General features: G+C 44.9%; 1 protein-coding gene across 17 annotated transcripts in view; it reads right to left on the bottom strand.

Moving 5' to 3' along the window:
• Positions 1-20,407, bottom strand: part of PDE1B (phosphodiesterase 1B) — a 493,290-nt gene that overhangs the window by 21,738 nt on the left and 451,145 nt on the right. For all 17 annotated transcript variants that reach the window (XR_011026081.1, XR_011026080.1, XR_011026082.1 and 14 more), the window contains 3 exons: positions 17,474-17,599; positions 10,185-10,286; positions 7,928-8,048 (listed from right to left, as the gene is read on the bottom strand). Coding sequence is in view for 14 of the 17 variants with exons in the window: in XM_068267291.1 (XP_068123392.1) it covers positions 7,928-8,048; positions 10,185-10,286; positions 17,474-17,599 (349 nt within the window). In the remaining 3 variants the exon portion in view is untranslated. The remainder of the gene's footprint in view (positions 1-7,927; positions 8,049-10,184; positions 10,287-17,473; positions 17,600-20,407) is intronic.

Below are 20,407 nucleotides of genomic sequence, written 5' to 3'. Positions count from 1 at the left end.
CTTACAACATTTCTTTAGAGTCCTTATAATTGATTCATATATTTATTGGTCCAATAATGAGAATAGAGTTCCATAAGGCCTGGATTTGGGATCTTAGTTTAATTTGTTTATAAAAGATATTGAGAGTAGGATTAAAAGCACTGTCTGTGCAAGATTTTTAAGTGTGATGCAATCCATAGAAGATTGGAGTAACAAGTTGACCTAGATAAACAAAGGATTGGTTTATTGAGTTAAATGAGGTAAATCCATGCATTTTTTTTTACTGTAAACTTATTTATGCAGTAGGAAGCAAGGGAGAGTGGAGTTGTTTAAAAAAACTGCTTTAAATGCAAACCTGGAGCTATGATACAATGCAGTTTCATATTCCTATTTTAGATTTTAAACCTGAACCTGAAAATTGACCTCTGGAGTTTATACAGCAGCCATTTCAATGTGCCACACAACCTTATTCATTCAGTTACAAACAAAAATAAATAGTTAATATTTAGGCTAGGTCTACAGTGGTCAGTTGCATAACGCGCGATATAATGAGTATGAACTGCAACAGAGACTGGACATAGACTGCCTGCATGCAGCACGTTAGATAAACCCGATTAGTTGCAAAGCAGTACTGTGAACATCCCCATAGAACTGTATGGTCAGTGAGATGACATGCAGAATTTTTCTGCAATGCAACTGAGCACTGTGAACTAGCCCTTAAACTTTTTATCATATCAGCAGTGTTTGCTCCTCCAGATAAAACTAATTTGCTTCTGTTAGGAACTGCTCTGCATTTCACTGCCTGCTCAGCTGCTTAATTTGATTCATCAAGCTGCGCTGCTAAAGCAGTGCAGCCTAATGTGAAGGAGCCCCCGCTTTGCCTGCTTTACATAGCAGAGCTCGCTGCTATGTAAGGAGTGTGCCTTCCCTAGTTACGCGCTTTACTTACATAGCAACACACGCAGCTTTAACTGCGGGCGGTCCTGTGAAGTATCACTACCACAATACTTCACTCGCAGCCACTACTATGTTGATTTACATAGTTACAACTATGTAAATTAATATAGCAGCAGGTACTATATGTATCCGCTAATATGTACCTGCTACTATATGTACCCATGTTTATCGCATCATGTCAGTTCAGGTACACTTAAAAAAAAAACAGAACAAAACAGACAAAAAAAAAAAAACATAACTCTACTGTTTATTGAATTTTTTTTTGTGGACTTGGTGGCAAAATATTGCTCCCATCTCTGCTCCAGAGCCGAGAACACTTTTTTAAATTTTAACTTAAATCTACATAAAGGACCATATAATTCACTAGCACCCTGTGATTATGTACTTACCTAGATTTATAAAATCCCAGTTTCAGGTTAAGATAAAAGGTGTTTGTATTTCTGTGTTGCGTGGCCAGGAATTGACAGTGACTCAACATGTTCCTTTTCACAGCTGTAGCAGACTCAGATTTATATTTTTAATTTAAGCTAAAATGCCGAACAGTCGTTTAATATGCAATAATAATCTCAGTGAGACTCACAGTGTCTATTATTAGACTCATAAAGTCAACTGATATTAGTGTTGCAGGTTATTCAGGATGACAGAGTGGTGTGAAATTAATAACTTAACAACATGAGGTTCTAAACTGCAAAATTGGATAACCGTGTAAAAGTGCTTTTTATTTAACGACTTTTGACGGTTTATAATAAAGCAGACAATCTCCTACAGAGAAACAACAAAAGTTCCAGTACATATAATGCTTAAAATGTACTATATTACGTGGTCTATAAGTTTTAAAAAAATATTTTACTTCTAGTTAGTTGCCATCTTGCTAATGCCTGTATTGCCCTTCATGCCATGATCCAGAGCTGTGAATTCAAGGACCTTGAACCATGTTCTTTCAAGCTCCTTCAGATGATCCTCCCCCAGGTGCCCATTCCCATGCCCTGGCAGCTGACACGTGACATCACATGACAGGCATCAGGGGTGGGAACAGATTACACATGACATGAGAGGTGGCAGGTGCTGTGAAAAATGAAGAGTTATCGGTAACTATACCTTCTACAATATTCTTCCCTATGCCACTCTGCAGTAGGAGTGGTGCATTAGTTATAGGAGGGAACAATGTGGCTTACTATAGGTGTCATAGTGTTACTGGGTGGGAGAGGAAATTACTATGCTTGCTTTGATGGGGGAATTGGCTATACTTGCTACAGGGTTAGAAGGAAATAGCTAAATATGAACAGGCGGGAGGAAGGAAATGGCTATACTTGCTACAGGAGTAGGAGGAAATAGCTAAATATGTACAGACAGAGGAAGAAAAAGGCTATACTTGCTACAGAAGGAGGAGGAAATAGCTAATCATGTTACAGGCAGATGAAGGAAATGGCTATACTAGTTACAGGAGGAGGAGGAAGTAGCTAAACATGTCACATGTGAAGGAAGGAAAAGGCTTTACTAGTTACAGGAGGAGGCGGAAGTAGCTAAACATGTTACAGGCAGAGAAAGGAAATGACCATACTAGTTACAGGAGGGGGAGGAAATAGCTAAAAATTAACAGGCAGAGGAAGGAAATGACTATAATAGTTACAGGAGGAGGAGGAAGTAGGTAAACATGTTACAGGTGGAGGAAGGAAATGACTATAATAGTTACAGGAGGAGTAGAAAATAGTTAAACATGTTACAGGTGGAGGAAGGAAATGACTATACTTCTTAAAGAAAACCTGAACTGAAAATTAAAAGTCAAAATAAACATCCACATGTTATACCTACCTCCGGTGCGTCTACTCATCAATCTCTTTCTCCTCTCCCTCGTCCTGTTTGTCTATTATGATCAATTGAATTCTCTGTCCTCCATTTTGAAAATGGCCATTACCCCACAATAGCTTCCTGGTCAGCACACTGTTAAACTGTAATATCACCCACTTAAGCCATAGGGAAGCATGGGCATTACATTACTCATCAGTTGTCCTTTCAGTTATAACTGACAGCAACTGATGTATTTCAGTTCTGACAAAATCTTGTCAGAACTGGATGGAATCACTGTAAGTAGAAAATTGTGAGCTTCTAAGAGGAACAGATGGTGAGGTAAGTATGTAATATTCATTTTCAGGTACATTTTGTGTTTATTTTAAATAATTTTACATGGTTCACATTCACTGGATTTGTTTTTTTAAATCTTTTTATTGTAAGGGTGGTGCATATACAAGGAGGGGGGTGGGGTCATGTCTGTACTTTTCATGTGGGGGGGGGGGGTGAGTGGAGGTGAGTGGGTGTCCATGGCTATACTTGATTGACTTTACTCACATCATTTTTAAATTAAGAGGATCACATATTAGATTTGACTCGTATTTGAGTTCGTACAGTAACCACATTTATCAAAGTTGTTTTTGGGATAGATGCAATATAATTATACACTGCATTCATTTTGGTTAAAGCATCATGTTAATGCACCAATAGCAGCAAAACAAATGTTGTGCTGTACTTTAAATTTGCATTACCATTTTGTGAAAGTCTAGCTTCTGAGATTAAAGGTCCCCCTTTAAAGCCTGTGGGGTGCTTCATCTTCTTCCCAGTACAGCCTCCAACCCAACCCCCATAGCTTTCCCTCCTTAGGCAAGGAGGCACCTGACAGTGAATTTGTGTAGTGTAACCACCAATAGCAGTCAAATCACCTGATCCTGCTGAGCTGCTATAGCCGTGAATTTCACTTGGCTCTAGCAGACAACGGACTGAAAGACAACAAACTCCCGCGCTTCCCACTTCCAAGGGTTTACCTTACAGCTGGTCACAATAAAGAACACATTCTATCAGTTAATACTAGGATGTTAGTACAAATAAATGGTCATGAGTAGAAGCTGGCTAGTAATGGATTTGGATCAGGCTGTAGCACAAATCCCTGCTTCCCTATCTAGGCTAAACTGAGAATCCGAAGTAATAGTGCTTCAGAGTTGCATTTTGGGAAAGTGGGTCACAGCCTCCAAGCAGAACTGCCCCCTCTTACATTTGCATGTCAATCTCTGTATCTTATTTGTACTAAAATGGCCTCAATTCACTAAGCATTACAGCATTTAGTAATGCAGAAAACAGCTGATTTTACTGATCACCTTGCCAAATGCCAATTCACTAAACCTATTACCCTACTGAAACGTAAAATTACCGACTAGTGTGGTAAATTACCGACTTAAATACTTAAATATGGTAAATACTTAAAGCGGATCCGAGATAAACTTTTACTCATTAAATAATTGTGCTCCTTTTATATAGTTTATAGGGCATTCCTCAAGCCAAATACTTTCTTTTTGTTTGTTTTAATACTCTAATTTCCTATATACTAAACAAGCTTCGCCCACGGCTTCTCCAGTGCCTTGGCACTCTCAGACCCACGTAGCAAGGGCTTATGGGAGCTCAGTCTGAGCAGGAGGAGGAGGTGGTGTTACTAGCCAGAGATTTCATAGGCAAAGGGGTGGAGGAGAGGGGAGTCAAGTTTTCACAGGCTGAGGGCTGGAGATGCTGATCAGCTTGCTTGTGTGTAATGTTTACAAGCAGAAGATGCCTGCTTTCATTGTATCGCACTAAGAAATAATCATATTCTGTTGAAGCTGTTTGCAGCTATATTTGATGTGTAAACTCTCTACACTTTAGATAAGATATATAGACAAAGGTACTTATTATAGTTAGTTTTTCATCTCGGATCCGCTTTAAAGAAATTGCAATTCACAAAGATTAAAGTATTTGGTAAATCCAGCAAAAGTGTTTGGTATTTACCTCCAGCTCTGACCAGCTGGTAACTCACACTCTCCATGTGGTAACATGGACAAATGTAGCAGACAGCCAATAGGGAGAGCTAGGCAGCCAATAGGGAGAGCCACACAGTCCTGCTTCGCCCCCCATTTGTTCTGATACTCTGGAGAGCGGGAATTCAGAATGGCAGAGCAGGAGAAGTCGATATTTAAAAAGGCTTTTCTGTATCCCTTTAGATGTGCATATCTGTATACTGGTATACAGAAGAGCTCCCTCTGGTGGCTGCAGCACATCTAAAGGGATGCTGGGGATACACTGGACAGAAAAAAACGCAGTTCATGCACACCACTTGTGGGAAGACTCATAGCTTCCTGCCAAATCTACTCCACAGCTGGTGAAACTTACCGAGTAGGGTTTAGTGAACAGAAGTATGTTTTTTCAGTAAATTAGCAAATTTCTACCGCATGCAGGTACTATTAGTGAATTTGGGGGGAAAAAAGTGTAAAATACCGAATGCAGTATTTTACCGGCCTTAATTAATTTACCGAACTGCCCTTAGTGAATTGAGGCCATTGTGTTCAATTTGCAACTCATATAGCAGAATAAGCACAGATTAACAATAGGAAAGTAGGAGACCCCCTAAAGATATACAACAATTAATAACAGTTTAAAAGGAATCAAGTGTTACTAACCCCCCCCCCCCCCCCCATCAAGACTGAGCAAGCAACGTGGTGTGAGAATCAATCACCATCCCATTCATTTCAGATCAGACAGGGATGGATGATCTTGGAATATAGGGTCACAAATGGCTCATGTATGCTTGGCTTAACACCTCATTAGATTAATAGCATGCTATGATAAGTTTTAGGCTCGGTTCACACTGCAACACAAACCTGATGTTCTTTGTCCGTTTCGCTAGATCGCAAAAACTGGCAGTAAATGGATCCTATGTTATTTATAGGAACTGTCCACTCTCCACAGTTTGCTCCGGATGTTGTGGTAGCCACAACACAAAAATTGAACTTGCACAATAATTCTGGACAGAGGGTATATTTCCCAGCTAAGCCTGTGGTGGGAACACATCTATTGCAGGCTCCAACCGAACCACAATGCTCCATATATGCAAACACTGCACTGTCCTATCTAGGTGCAACTGACGACAGTAGGAAATATTCTGACAACCCTGAGAGGATTAAGGACACAGAAATAAGACAGTATTGTTTTTCTTCTGGCCAAGCCTGCTATTATAATGCATTTTTTCCAGTCTAGCCTGGCACTTTCATCCTTCAATGACTGTATTAGTTTAGTGTCTTCTGCCTGACCCCAGTTGCCTTTTCGCGTTGAAAAAACCTCAGTCAGAGAAATGCACTGCTGGCTGCACCTCTGACTGGTCTCTCTCATCTGAACAATTTTCTCACAAAAGTCTTTCCTGTACTCGACTGAAACATTCCTTTGTGACTTTAGGACACATGTTGGTAAGGCTAAAATAGAATTTATTTCTGACTCATTTTAATCCCAATATACTCTATATTACAGTGGGAGATAAGGTGGAAATTTCTACATCACCACACATATATTTAATTGTATTAAGCAGTAAGTGATAAATAGGAGAGTGAGGATCTGGAGGACGACTACTTATGATGTCATATCCCCTTCCCTCAGCTGTTCACATCCTGTGGAAGTTTCATACAGTGCAGAGCGCCGACCCTGTGGGAGTGGCCACTGATCTACACACACCTCCACCCTTATTTAGCTGAAATCTTATACCATGCTAATGTTTCTCTCCAAAACACTTTCACTCACCCTCCCTTTTGTAAGTTAAAAGAACAACATTCACATAAACTGTGTTGCCTTACTCTTTGTAGATGAGGCTTTGTCCACCCATATGGCTTTCTCTCCCTGGTGGTCTACTGCCGCCCCACCCATTCCTGGTATGCCATGGGGGCCTAGTTGCACATTAAATAAATAAAATAATTAATTCTGAAGCCTAGTATAGACGCTCAGTTACTGTTGCCCTTAAAGGGATACTGAAGGGGGGTCGGGGGAAAATGAGTTGAACTTACCCGGGGCTACTAATGGTCCCCCGCAGGCATCCTGTGCCCGCGCAGCCGCTCACCGATGCTCCGGCCCCGCCTCCGGTTCACTTCTGTAATTTCTGACTTTAAAGTCATAAAACCCCTGCGCCTGCGTTGCCGTGTCCTCGCTCCCGCTGATGTCACCAGGAGCATACTGCGCAGGCACAGACCATACTGGGCTTGTGCTATACACTCCTGGTGGCATCAGCGGGAACGAGGACACGGCAACGAAGGCGCAGGGGTTTTCTGACTTTAAAGTCGGAAATTCCAGAAGTGAGCCAGAGGCGGGGCCGGAGCATCGGTGAGTGGCTGCGCGGGCACAGGATGTCTGCGGGGGACCATTACAAGCCACGGGTAAGTTCAACTCATTTTCCCCCGACCCCCCTACAGTATTCCTTTAATGATCATTGGTCGATGGTTAGACAACAGTTCAGGGAACAAGCAGCCTGTACTGTTTAATAGAGAGGGAAGGAGGGATGACAGGCGATGCACAAGCAACACTGTTCTGTGACATGGCTAAGTAAACAAGATACTGGAGTAGTTTGTCAGAAGCTATCCGATATAGTGAATTGCTAAACCACGTTGTGATACTGATGTACACATGCTAGATTCTCAGTCAACAAGGCACAGAAGGATTGTCTCAGCTGAGCTTTCTGTGGCATTTGTATAAGGCTTAAATCCATACCTCCCAACATTTTGAGATGAGAAAGAGAGATGGTTAAGCCACGCCCCTGCCACACACCTGACCCTGCCCCCATCACACACCCCTAGTCACGCATACCATAAAGATGTCATAAGAAAAATATGTTGTTTTATAATTCAAACTACAATGGACCTTTCTATCTTGGTTCATTTTCCTTCATATTAACATTTTAAAGTTAGTAATATATCAATTTAAAGGATGGGAATAAAGTTTAGAGTCAATCAAACACATTTTTTAGTAGAGAAATATATATATTTACATAGAAAAAGGGACAAAGTTCTGAAAGAGGGACAAATGAGGAGGAAAAAGGGACAGAGGGACAGGGCTCCCAAAGAGGGACTGTCCCTCCGAAAGAGGGACAGTTACGAGCTATGCTTCAATCTTACTCAGTAAAAGTCATATTGCTTTATCAGTGTGGTATTATTCCTACCTGTCTGAAAAACTCCTCCATAAGTGCTTTGGTCCACCGCCCGTGTACTTTCCACTGCTTCGTAGGATGGCTGATGTCAGCTGCATGCAGTAGTAGCGAAAGTGCCTTTGATTTGTCCATGCTGAAAGTTAGAGCAAAAAGGAGAACAGCATAAATTAGAGGAAACTGGTAATTTAAATGTATAACTTGGAATGGTAAGTCTGATGCAGAAAATAATCCATCCTTCCAATGCATCAAAGAATTATGTAGGCCAGGGGTCTCAAACTCAATTTACCCGGGGGCCGCAGGAGGCAAAGTCAGGATGAGGCTGGGCCGCATAAGGGAGTTCACGTGTCCCCGCCGCAAAACGAGGGCTGCAGAGCCCCCAAATCGCCCCGGGGGCAATCCGCCGGCATTTCCTGGAAGGGGCAGAGCTTTCAGCTTCAGCTCTGCCCCTCCTGACGTCAATCGCGGCGGATCGCCGCCTCTGCCCGCCCACTCTAAACATAAAAAAAAAATTGGGAAAATAGGAAAAAATGCCCGGAATCTTCATACAGCCATATTACGGCTGTATAGCGATCCCTGGCCAAAGCGCTGCGGCTGCGTATGGACCCCCTGGAAACTCTGTCAGGAAATGTATTGCTCTTTCTTTTGATACATGTAAAATTACACTACCGTTAGGCTTGCTACTAAAAGTGACATTTACCGCATTTAAAAGTATACTATTTTCCTTCGAAACTTTAAAATCGATTTTCTCAAGAACTATAAGGTCTTTTTGAAAAATTGTTTTTTCCTCTTATTCCTAATGATCTCCTTAACATATCCTGCAAATTTAGGGTTTCTAGCATTTAAGGTGGATTTGCTATTAACCATTAAAGTCGGCGGGTTTTTAAATGTGTATTTTTTTCCTTTGCAACTTTAAAATCGATTTTCTCAAAAACTATAAGGCCGATTTGAAAAAAATTTTTTTCCTCTTGTAGCCACTGGGGGCCCCTACAAGCTCTGGGGCCCTGGGGCCACAAAATATTGTATCGCGGGCCGCAAATGGCCCGCGGGCCGCGAGTTTGAGACCCCTGATGTAGGCAGTCGTCCAATGAACGAATAACCTATGAAATAATGCTCAGAGCATGGTTATGCAGTCCTTTTGTGACCCCATTTTTAGGAAAGGAAACTCTTTAACAGAAACCCAAGGTGAGCGACATATGGAGGCTGCCATATTTATGGGGGCTGACGTATTAATTTCCTTTCAAACAATGCACATTGCCTTACTGTCTTGCTGATCCACTGCCTCTTATACTTTTAGCCTCCCACCGCCCCTCGTGGCATCTGCAAAGTACTCCAATCTGCTGTCCTGCAAAACCGATTGTTTTAAAACGCCCTTTTTGAAACCGAAAAGTGCAAAAACAGGACGTTTTAAAACGATAATTTTGCAGGAAGTCGTTAAACAATACCAGTTGCCTGGAAACCCTGCTGATCTGTCTGCTCAGTAGTGTCTAAATCACACATCTGAAACAAGCATGCAGCTAATCTTGTAATAAACGCCTGATCGGCATGCTTGTTCAGGGTCTAAGGCTAAAAGTATAAGAGGCAGTGGACCAGCAAGATAGCCAGGCAATGTGCATTGTTTAAAAGGAAATAAATATGTCAGCCCCCAAACTTTTCTCACCTCAGGTAGGTTTCCATTAAAAGCGTTCACTCCTCAAAGACAAGTAAGGTAGCTTCAACTGGACAAATTAGTCTGTTCTAGAAGGTGTTTCATCACTCCCACAGAGAAACTTTGTCCATCCTAACAGGGACGGATCTAGACCAAGTTGCCCCAAGTTGCGCCTGGGGCAAGGTCAGGTTTTGGCGCCTAATCTGCCATTTCCCATCCACATTTTGCCGCCTTTTTAAGAATTAAACAAACTGCGCCTGGGGCAAGAGACCTGGTTGCCCCCCCCTAGATCCGTCCCTGCATCCTAATGAAGATGTTCCTTTGCAGGAGGCGATAAAACACCTTCTGCAACAGGAAACAGTATTCAGTCGAAGCTACCTTACATTTCTTCTTTGGCTACATAAACTGGATGAATGGGAGGCTTCGTAGAAATAGTGATCACTGCAGTAGGATGTCAGCCAGAGGCACTGTGAAATCAATGCTATTGTGATTGCTCATTGATTTTAACCTTAAGGGTTGCTTTACAGAAAGTACTTTTCTCTCCGCTGCCCAGCTGGTGAGACCTCCTGACACATGTCTAAATTATAAACTGAAGTTGTATACTGTATATATATTTATACTCACGTCTCCAGGGCTTGCAGGGAACTCTTCATGGTTTTCACTTGCTGGAAGTGACAAGACATGTCTGTGGCCAGGACCATTTCTATGACAAGAGACCTTAATTCCCTGGAAAATCAGAATGGAAGACAGTTCATATAAGAGGAGATGCTAGCATCAGACATGTCGATCTATTTTATAATTCTAGCAGTGTATAAGGCATAAAGGTACAGCCAGTGGCGGACACAGGCAGCAGTGGGCCCCTGTGCAAAATATCAATTGTGGGCCCCCCTGACCTGCGGCGCGCTAAGCGCGCCGCGTCAAAAAATGGGTGCAGCTATAACCTGCGGCGCGCAAAGCGCGCCGCGGCAAAAAATGGGCGTGGATAGAACCTGCGGCGCGTAGCGCCGTGGCAAAAATGGGCGTGGCAATGACCGGATAAGGGCGGAGCTAACTGTAATTTAAAGTGATCCCGGGGTGAGAGTGATATGGAGGCTGCCATATTTATTTCCTTTTAAACAATACTAGTTGCCTGGCGGCCCTGCTGATCTATTTGGCTGCAGTAATAAACTGAATTACACCAGCAACAAGCATGCAGCTTAATCTTCTCAGTTCTGACAATATTGTCAGAAACCCCTGACCTGCTGCATGCTTGTTCAGGGTCTATGGTTGAAAGAATAAGAGGCAGAGGACCAGAACGGCAACCAGGCAACTGGTATTGCTTAAAAGGAGAGAAATATGGCAGCCTCAATATTATTCTCACCTCAGGTTCCCTTGAAAAGTGCAACGCAAAGACAGTGGGCCCAAGTTTTGGTGACCCTTTCCCCAGAAAATTCACATAATTGTGCAGGTTTTCTCAAGAAAATACACATAATGTGAGCAGATTTGCCCAGAAAATACATTCAATCATGTCGGCAGATATGCCCAGAAAATACGTGCAATGATGTCGGCAGATATGCCCAGAAAATACGTGCAATGATGTCGGCAGATATGCCCAGAAAATACGTGCAATCATGTCGGCAGATATGCCCAGAAAATACGTGCAATCATGTCGGCAGATATGCCCAGAAAATACGTGCAATCATATCAGCAGATATGCCCAGAAAATACGTGCAATCATGTCGGCAGATATGCCCAGAAAATACGTGCAATCATGTCGGCAGATATGCCCAGAAAATACGTGCAATCATGTCGGCAGATATGCCCAGAAAATACGTGCAATCATGTCGGCAGATATGCCCAGAAAATACGTGCAATCATGTCGGCAGATATGCCCAGAAAATACGTGCAATCATGTCGGCAGATATGCCCAGAAAATACGTGCAATCATGTCGGCAGATATGCCCAGAAAATACGTGCAATCATGTCGGCAGATATGCCCAGAAAATACGTGCAATCATGTCGGCAGATATGCCCAGAAAATACCTGCAATCATGTCGGCAGATATGCCCAGAAAATACCTGCAATCATGTCGGCAGATATGCCCAGAAAATACCTGCAATCATGTCGGCAGATATGCCCAGAAAATACCTGCAATCATGTCGGCAGATATGCCCAGAAAATACGTGCAATCATGTCGGCAGATTTGCCCAGAAAACACATGCAATCATGTAGCAAATTTGCCCAGAACATACATGCAATCATGTGGCAGACCTGCCCAGAACATACACGCAATCATGTGGCAGACCTGCCCAGAACATACACGCAATCATGTGGCAGACCTGCCCAGAACATACACCTGCTAAAATAAATAATAAAAAAAAACATTTACTCACCTGCAGCAGCAGACCTCCTGTCCCAGCCTCCATCCGGCGCGCAGCTCCCATGGGTGGTTGGGTGGATAGGTAGCCTGGTGGGTAGGTAGGCAGCCGGGTGGGTAGGTAGGTAGCCCTTAGCCGGGTGGGTAAGTAGCCTGGTGGGTGGCTGGGTAGCTGGGTGGGTAGCCTGGTGGGTGGCTGGGTAGGCGGGTGGGTAGGTAGCCTGGTGGGTGGGTAGGTGGGTGGTTAGGTAGCTGGGTGGGTGGGTAGGTAGCCTGGTGGGTTGGTAGGTAGCCGGGTGGGTAGGTAGGTAGGTAGCCTGGTGGGTAGGTAGGTAGCCGGGTGGGTGTGTAGGTAGCCGGGTGGGTGGTTAGGTAGCCGGGTGGGTAGGTAGGTATCCGGGTGGGTGGGTAGGTAGCCGGGTGGGTAGGTAGCCGGGTGGGTAGGTAGCCAGGTAGATAGCCGGCAGGGTGGTTAGGTAGCCGGGTGGGTAGGTAGCCGGGTGGGTGGGTAGGTAGCCGGGTGGGTAGGTAGGTATCCGGGTGGGTAGGTAGCCGGGTGGGTGGGTAGGTAGCCGGGTGGGTGGGTAGGTAGCCGGGTGGGTAGGTAGCCAGCAGGGTGGGTAGGTAGCCGGGTGGGTAGGTAGCCAGGTAGATAGCCGGCAGGGTGGTTAGGTAGCCGGGTGGGTAGCTAGGTAGCCGGGTGGGTAGGTAGCCAGGTAGATAGCCGGCAGGGTGGTTAGGTAGCCGGGTGGGTAGCTAGGTAGCCGGGTGGGTAGGTAGCCAGGTAGGTAGCCGGCAGGGTGGTTAGGTAGCCGGGTGGGTAGCTAGGTAGCCGGGTGGGTAGGTAGCCGGGTGGGTAGGTAGCCAGGTAGATAGCCGGCAGGGTGGTCAGGTAGCCGGGTGGGTAGCTAGGTAGCCGGGTGGGTAGGTAGCCAGGTAGGTAGCCGGCAGGGTGGTTAGGTAGCCGGGTGGGTAGCTAGGTAGCCGGGTGGGTAGGTAGCCGGGTGGGTAGGTAGCCAGGTAGATAGCCGGCAGGGTGGTTAGGTAGCCGGGTGGGTAGCTAGGTAGCCGGGTGGGTAGGTAGCCAGGTAGGTAGCCGGCAGGGTGGTTAGGTAGCCGGGTGGGTAGCTAGGTAGCCGGGTGGGTAGGTAGCCGGGTGGGTAGGTAGCCAGGTAGATAGCCGGCAGGGTGGTCAGGTAGCCGGGTGGGTAGCTAGGTAGCCGGGTGGGTAGGTAGCCAGGTAGGTAGCCGGCAGGGTGGTTAGGTAGCCGGGTGGGTAGCTAGGTAGCCGGGTGGGTAGGTAGCCAGGTAGATAGCCGGCAGGGTGGTTAGGTAGCCGGGTGGGTAGCTAGGTAGCCGGGTGGGTAGGTAGCCAGGTAGATAGCCGGCAGGGTGGTTAGGTAGCCGGGTGGGTAGCTAGGTAGCCGGGTGGGTAGGTAGCCAGGTAGGTAGCCGGCAGGGTGGTTAGGTAGCCGGGTGGGTAGCTAGGTAGCCGGGTGGGTAGGTAGCCGGGTGGGTAGGTAGCCAGGTAGATAGCCGGCAGGGTGGTCAGGTAGCCGGGTGGGTAGCTAGGTAGCCGGGTGGGTAGGTAGCCAGGTAGGTAGCCGGCAGGGTGGTTAGGTAGCCGGGTGGGTAGCTAGGTAGCCGGGTGGGTAGGTAGCCAGGTAGGTAGCCGGCAGGGTGGTTAGGTAGCCGGGTGGGTAGCTAGGTAGCCGGGTGGGTAGGTAGCCAGGTAGGTAGCCGGCAGGGTGGTCAGGTAGCCGGGTGGGTAGCTAGGTAGCCGGGTGGGTAGGTAGCCAGGTAGGTAGCCGGCAGGGTGGTTAGGTAGCCGCGTGGGTAGCTAGGTAGCCGGGTGGGTAGGTAGCCGGGTGGGTAGGTAGCCAGGTAGATAGCCGGCAGGGTGGTTAGGTAGCCGGGTGGGTAGCTAGGTAGCCGGGTGGTTAGGTAGCCGGGTGGGTAGGTAGCCAGGTAGATAGCCGGCAGGGTGGTTAGGTAGCCGGGTGGGTAGCTAGGTAGCCGGGTGGGTGGGTAGGTAGCCTGGTTAGGTAGCCGGGTAGGTAGCCGGGTGGATGGTTAGGTAGCGGGGTAGGTAGCCGGGTGGGTGGGTAAGGTAGCCGGGTGGGTAGCTATCCGGGTGGGGGGCCCGACTCCTATCCTCCCTCACTCACCTCCCGGTATGCGCTGCAGCCGGCGGGAGAGCAGAAAATACAGGAAGTCTCCGGCCGGGGCTGCAGCAGACGCTAGAGGCAGCTGCTGCTTAGTTTCCGATATGTCTCCAAAGTTGGAGACCAAGCAGCAGCTGCCGCCCCGGCCGGAGACTTCTTGTATTTTCCGCTCTCCCGCCGCATGAGGGGGGGGGGGGCGAGGTGAGGGGGGAGGACAGAAGTTGGGCCCCCCAGGTTAAAAAAAATAAAAAAAAAATAAAAAAAAAATAAAAAAAAACCTGCAATACTTAATGGGCCCCTGAAGCAGCAGAACTTCAGGGGCCCTCGTGCGGCGGCACGGCCTGCACGGCCGTATGTCCGCCACTGGGTACAGCGTATCATGTTCCTGTACATTGGTCTATCATGTGTGACAACGTGGATTTATTTACAAAGCAAACAAGTTCCTGCCAGCGACTACAGTACAGTCACAAAATCACCAAATCACTGACCTTTTAGCAAACCTTGTTATGACCAATATGTCCCGGGCAAGGCCAGATACGTATAGACTCTTTCATGGGAAGCAACCTCTATCGTACATGTTTTATTTTAGTTTCCATTTCTCAATTCCATTTGCAGAATCTCTCTCATCCATGTCCAGCCCCTATATGCAGAAGCAACCCTAGGCCAGGGCCTATTTGGCCTTTCCAGGAATCCAGCCCTGGACCGAGATACATTATCAAGTTTTGGAGAGGCACACCTTACCGTGGGTAGTTGGGTGCTTAGCCTAGATACAAAAAGCCGCATCAATCTGGACCGAGATGCAGGCTGCAAACATTTATCAACTAATAAAAGGTGATCCCCATGCACAATACCCTTTGTGCCCCTAAAATCCCTTTCAAAGATCCCCTTAGAAAGAGGACTTATAATTCAGAATAAAATATGTTAATAGCTATGGCATGGAGGTGTTTTAGGTCCTCTTAGTGGCTATCTGTGGAATCCTAATGACATTTTAGTTGGGTTTATCCATGAGGCTGTGATGTAATTTTGCTAAGCCAAGAATTTCTCACATTGGACCATAGCTCTTCACCTACATGAATTTCTGTCTATTTTGTGGATGTGGAGGAATTTCTATATAGTGCATACTAGATATGGTCAATGAGATGCAATAACTGCATGTGTATTTATACCAATCAATATTGACAGGAGATGCATTGGGCAGTGGCATAGCTAAGGAGCTGTGGGCCCCGATGCAAGTTTTACATTGGGGCCCCACAAGTACTCTGTACATAACAATTGATACGGTGCACCAAAACCTGCCAATGGCAACTACAGTGTCAGAGGTGCAAGAAGGGGATGGGGAACAGCTTGTTAATGATTATCATTATTTAAAGCATCTCTAAAAGTGATTATTATGAGCACAGGACCAATAGAGAGCTAACACTGTAGTTGAAGGAGAGCCCCTCTTGCCCAAGGGCCCTGATGCGGTCGCAAACTCTGCAACCCCTATTGTTACGCCCCTTGCATTGGGTTGTCCCAAGCTGACACAGTTTCCATGAACTTTGCATGCAATATGGCAAGATTAGCATCTCTTGTGCTTACTCTGATGTTCTTTATGTCAGAGTTTTCTACTCAGTCCCCAAGTACCCTCAACAGGGCATGTTTAATGGAAATCCACAGAGGTAGTTAATGAGCTGACACTAATTACCTCACCTGTGAATGTTTGTGGTTTTCTGCAAAACATACACTGTTGGCGGTACCTGAGGACCGAGTTGAGAAACCCTGCTCTATGCAGACCATATGGGGCAGCCCCCTCTTCTGTGAGTAACATTCATGTACAGCAGTCCCTCTCTTTCATGTGCAGCTCCACTGAGCAGCATGTCTCCTCTTCCACATGTTGCTCCCCACTTGCAGCCTCTCTTTTCCATTTGCAGTCTTATCTTCCATATTCAGCACCCCCTTTTCCATATCCAGTCACCCCTTGTGCAGCAGCAGCTGCCCAAGGCCCAATTCTTTGTGGCCTTTCCAGAAATTCGGCCCTGTGAATATCTACATTAAGTTCTGCATATCTTTCAACCCCATCGCTTCATTTTGACCCCTCTCCAAAAAAAGATGATGATAAATTCAGGCCATGTTTTTAGGAATGTTCTTGTCCAATTATCTTCAACCCTGGAGGACTGCATTCATTCAGACCCCATGCGTGTGACTTCATGTCATACAGCAGTATTGCCCGTGACTGTCCATCCAACATCTGAGCGGTATAAATGTGTGTTTCCCCCACATGGCAGGAAATTCCCCTCAAGAAGTTCCTAAACGTATTTACGTTTTTTATATATAATATAGTTAAAATCAGCAGAAAAGTCTAATCATATTTTAATGCTGTTCTGTTTGCCATAGCTGATAATGGTTAAGTAGCTTATGATCTGTTAATAATAAAAATCAGAGAGGAAGGAAGCAGACATCTGTTCCTTCTTCAGAGCAGGCCTGATAATCAATGCATTAATACCAAGTGAAATAAAATGCATTCTATGTCCATAAGCTTCTAATTATGTTAATAATGTTTTGTTCTGTTAAGAGCAGATGAGCCTGCAATTCTCAGCATATCTGCTGTTCCTCTAGATTCTTCCTCTGCTCCTTACTGCTACTGGCACTAGTGTTGAGACGAAATCTTCGTAATTTAGCATTTCCTTAATTATGGACGCAAATTTTGCTGCTACGACACAAATTCATAATTTCGTAATTGCCATACAAACTGTAATTCCGAATTTCGTAAGCAAACTTTCCGTTTCTGCGCAAATTGGCGTTTAATGTGAAATTTCATAATTTTGTGTTTTCTATTTTCTACAGAGACAGTTATTTTAATTACGAAAATGGATGTAGTTTCATTTCTAATAGTAATTATGCACATTTAGGTAATGACTAAACTCAGGAAAGTCACTCATTGATTGCAATTACTGATTGCAATTACTGATAATGCAAAGGCCCCTGCACGTGCTGTCGCTTTAAATGTATCAGAAGCTCTACCTGCAGCCACTCCTAAGACAGGTGCTCTTTGTCAAGGTGCACTTAGTGGTCATGCATAGTGAGACACTTGCTTTTGGGCCTTGCAATAGCTTCGCTTTAAATGTATCAGAAGGCTCTGGCTAGAACAAAATTTCAAGAACGGACAAATTTCCATGTTAAACACGAAATACTGATTTGTTTGTGTTACCTAAACAATCATAATTACGAAAAACGATTGTAATTATGAAACTCCCCATAAACACGAAATTTTGTGTTATTTTGCAAAATTTTGATTACAGACATAATAATATACCAATTATGTGAAATTTTGCGTGATCGTAATCAGGTCATTACGCTCATCACTAACCGGCACCAGAGAGATATAAATGCATTATGTAGAACAATTAACTCACGTGAACTCGTCCTTGGTGAGATTCACAAATATGTTCATTTCGTCATCTTGCATGATCCGATACACTGCGCTGACGTGGTGGTTCTCTAGAACTGACCGGTCGTTGTATAAGATTGCACAGTCTGACCTGGAATGACAGAGGCAGAATAATGGGACATGTTAGCTGTGCAGCTTTCCATAGATATTGTATCTCTGCCGAAAGGTAAACACAAGCCTCAAGGGTCATTTGTAACCAGAACTGAGAGGGTCATTTCTCATAAAAGTCACATTCACCTATAAGTGGGATCTTTGCTGCCCTGTTCATTTGTTTCCTATGTTATATTATATAGATACTGTAGTGCTGTCCAAAGGAAAACTAAGACCTGAAGATATTTTATGTACACATGGATGGATTTGAGGCAAGGCCACAAAGGCCATGGCCTAGGGCACCAGGAAGCAAGGGGCGGGAGCTGCTGGCACACTCAGGCAGTTAAATTGCTAAATATGGCAGTGGTCACAGACTCATTTTGCGGCAGTGAAGGACTTTACAGGAAGGGGGGCAGCACAGTAACCCTCCCTCTATCTATGCCTAACCCTAACTGACCCCCCCCCCTTCATTGTCCACCAATAACTGCACTGCAGTGGCCACCAAAACTCCCCTCTGCTGCTGATATCTGCACTACCTTATTTCAGAATTTATCAGGTGCCCTGGTGGTTAAATTACTCACCGGTCTATGATGAGGTGGCACTGGGAAAGCAGCTCCACATATGTGCTTTTATTTTCTTGGTAAGGCTTTTTTTTTAAATCAAGCTTTGTGTATGCTTTGTTCTAAAATGCTAATTAATTTATTAATATATGTATTTCCCATTTTGTGAGGGATAATTAGGTAAATTTGAATTTTTATTACATCCTAAAAATTGCCAGTGTGTCATCCTGCACACGTTTCAAGAATGTCCCTCTTGGCTCATAAAAGAGTATTGATCAAGGAGCATTTTGAACGTTTTAGTAGATCCGCCACTACACTGCTGATGTGTTAGACACTAAAATAATAGAGATGGAACATCAGAATGTCATTTGAGACATGTGACAGCCACACTGTTACTATGGAAACTTTGCAGAGTTTTAATGTGTGACAGCTCTGCAACTTAAAACTTGAGGGATTCAGTCAATTTAATCTAGACAATAAGAGGGTACAAATACACGATTTCAATCCATTTTTGACACATAATTATTAAAAGAAAAATGCATTTTTCACTTGTAGTTAAAGCATAGGTTTACCTTTGCAACTCAAAAAAATAAAAATAAAGAAAAGTACTGTCAAACTTTTTGTATCCTATATGTCAATTTCTTTATTTTTATTTGCAGCAACTCGGTAGTTGCTGTATAAAATGTGACTGCGTGTACAGGTTGGGTCTTAGGCAGAATTACACACAGTCCTACACCACTCTTCTAGTCTTCTCCAAAGAAAGAAACTCTACTACTCCTCCCGGGCAAGTCTTCCCCAATGAATGAGACTCTACATCTCCCGGGCTAGTCTCCTCCAAAGAATGAGACTCTACTCCCCTGGGTTAGTCTTCTCCAGTGATTCAGACTCTACTCCTCCCAGGCTAGTCTTCTCCAATGATTGAGACTCTACTCCTCCCGAGCTAGTTTTCTCCAAAGAGTGAGACTCTACTCCTCCTGGGCTAGTCTTCTCCAAAGAATGAGACTCTTCTCCTCCCAGGCTAGTCTTCTCCAATGATTGAGACTCTACTCCTCCCGGGCTAGTCTTCTCCAAAGAATGAGACTCTACTCCTCCCGGGCTAGTCTTCTCCAATGATTGAGACTCTACTCCTCCCGGGCTAGTCTTCTCCAAAGAATGAGACTCTACTCCTTCCGGGCTAGTCTTCTCCAGTGATTGAGACTCTACTCCTCCCGAGCTAGTTTTCTCCAAAGAGTGAGACTCTACTCCTCCTGTGCTAGTCTTCTCCAAAGAATGAGACTCTTCTCCTCCCAGGCTAGTCTTCTCCAAAGAATGAGACTTTACTCCTCCTGGGCTAGTCTTCTCCAATGATTGAGACTCTACTCCTCCTGGGCTAGTCTTCTCCAAAGAATGAGACTCTTCTCCTCCCAGGCTAGTCTTCTCCAAAGAATGAGACTCTACTCCTCCCAGGCTAGTCTTCTCCAATGATTAAGACTCTACTCCTCCCAGGCTAGTCTTCTACAAAGAATGAGACTCTACTGCTTCTGGGCTAATCTTCTCCAAAGAGTGAGACTCTACTTCTCCTAGGCTTGTCTTCTCCAAAGAATGAGACTCTACTCCTCCAGGGCTAGTCTTCTCCAATGACTGATACTCTACTCCTCCCAGGCTAGACTTCTTCAAAGAATGAGACTCTACTCCTCCCAGGCTAGTCTTTTCCAAAGAATGAGACTCTATTCCTCCTGGGCTAGTAGAGCTTCCCCCAAGCAGTTCACCTACTTACCTCAGCAAAGCCTCCCATCCTCCCACACCAGCCTCTCTGAACATATGCTAGAAAAGAATACCCAAGCAGCTCAGAGTGACCCAAAACTACTAGGAAAGTATAGGGGACTAAAAGAGACTGAAAAGCTCTCCGACTAAAAAGCATATGTATGCCTTCAGTATTTGCTATTCACTGTCTGTCATTTGCACTATGTCCGTTATCTGCACTATATCCTGTACCACCAATAATTCCAGGAGTGATAACTGTCGCCCTTGGCAAATAAAGTTGATTCTGATTCTGAATAAGTCCTGGGTAATTTGGACTAAGCTTCCCTGTTGCATGTAGCCATATTTTGGTCTCTGCATAAGTACAACTGCTGGTTTATGGTACTCTGAGGCCTGGGATAAACTTAAATACCTGGAAGTGCAATTGTATAACTCAAAATTGCCTTGTTTTAAGGAAAAAATTAAAAGACTGCAGGTAAAGCTGTCTAAGGCTCTTTCACAGTACACAA

Source organism: Hyperolius riggenbachi, chromosome 2 (assembly GCF_040937935.1).
Source record: "Hyperolius riggenbachi isolate aHypRig1 chromosome 2, aHypRig1.pri, whole genome shotgun sequence".
NCBI classification, from domain to species: Eukaryota; Metazoa; Chordata; class Amphibia; order Anura; family Hyperoliidae; genus Hyperolius; species Hyperolius riggenbachi.
This window is presented reverse-complemented; position numbering and strand designations above follow the sequence as displayed.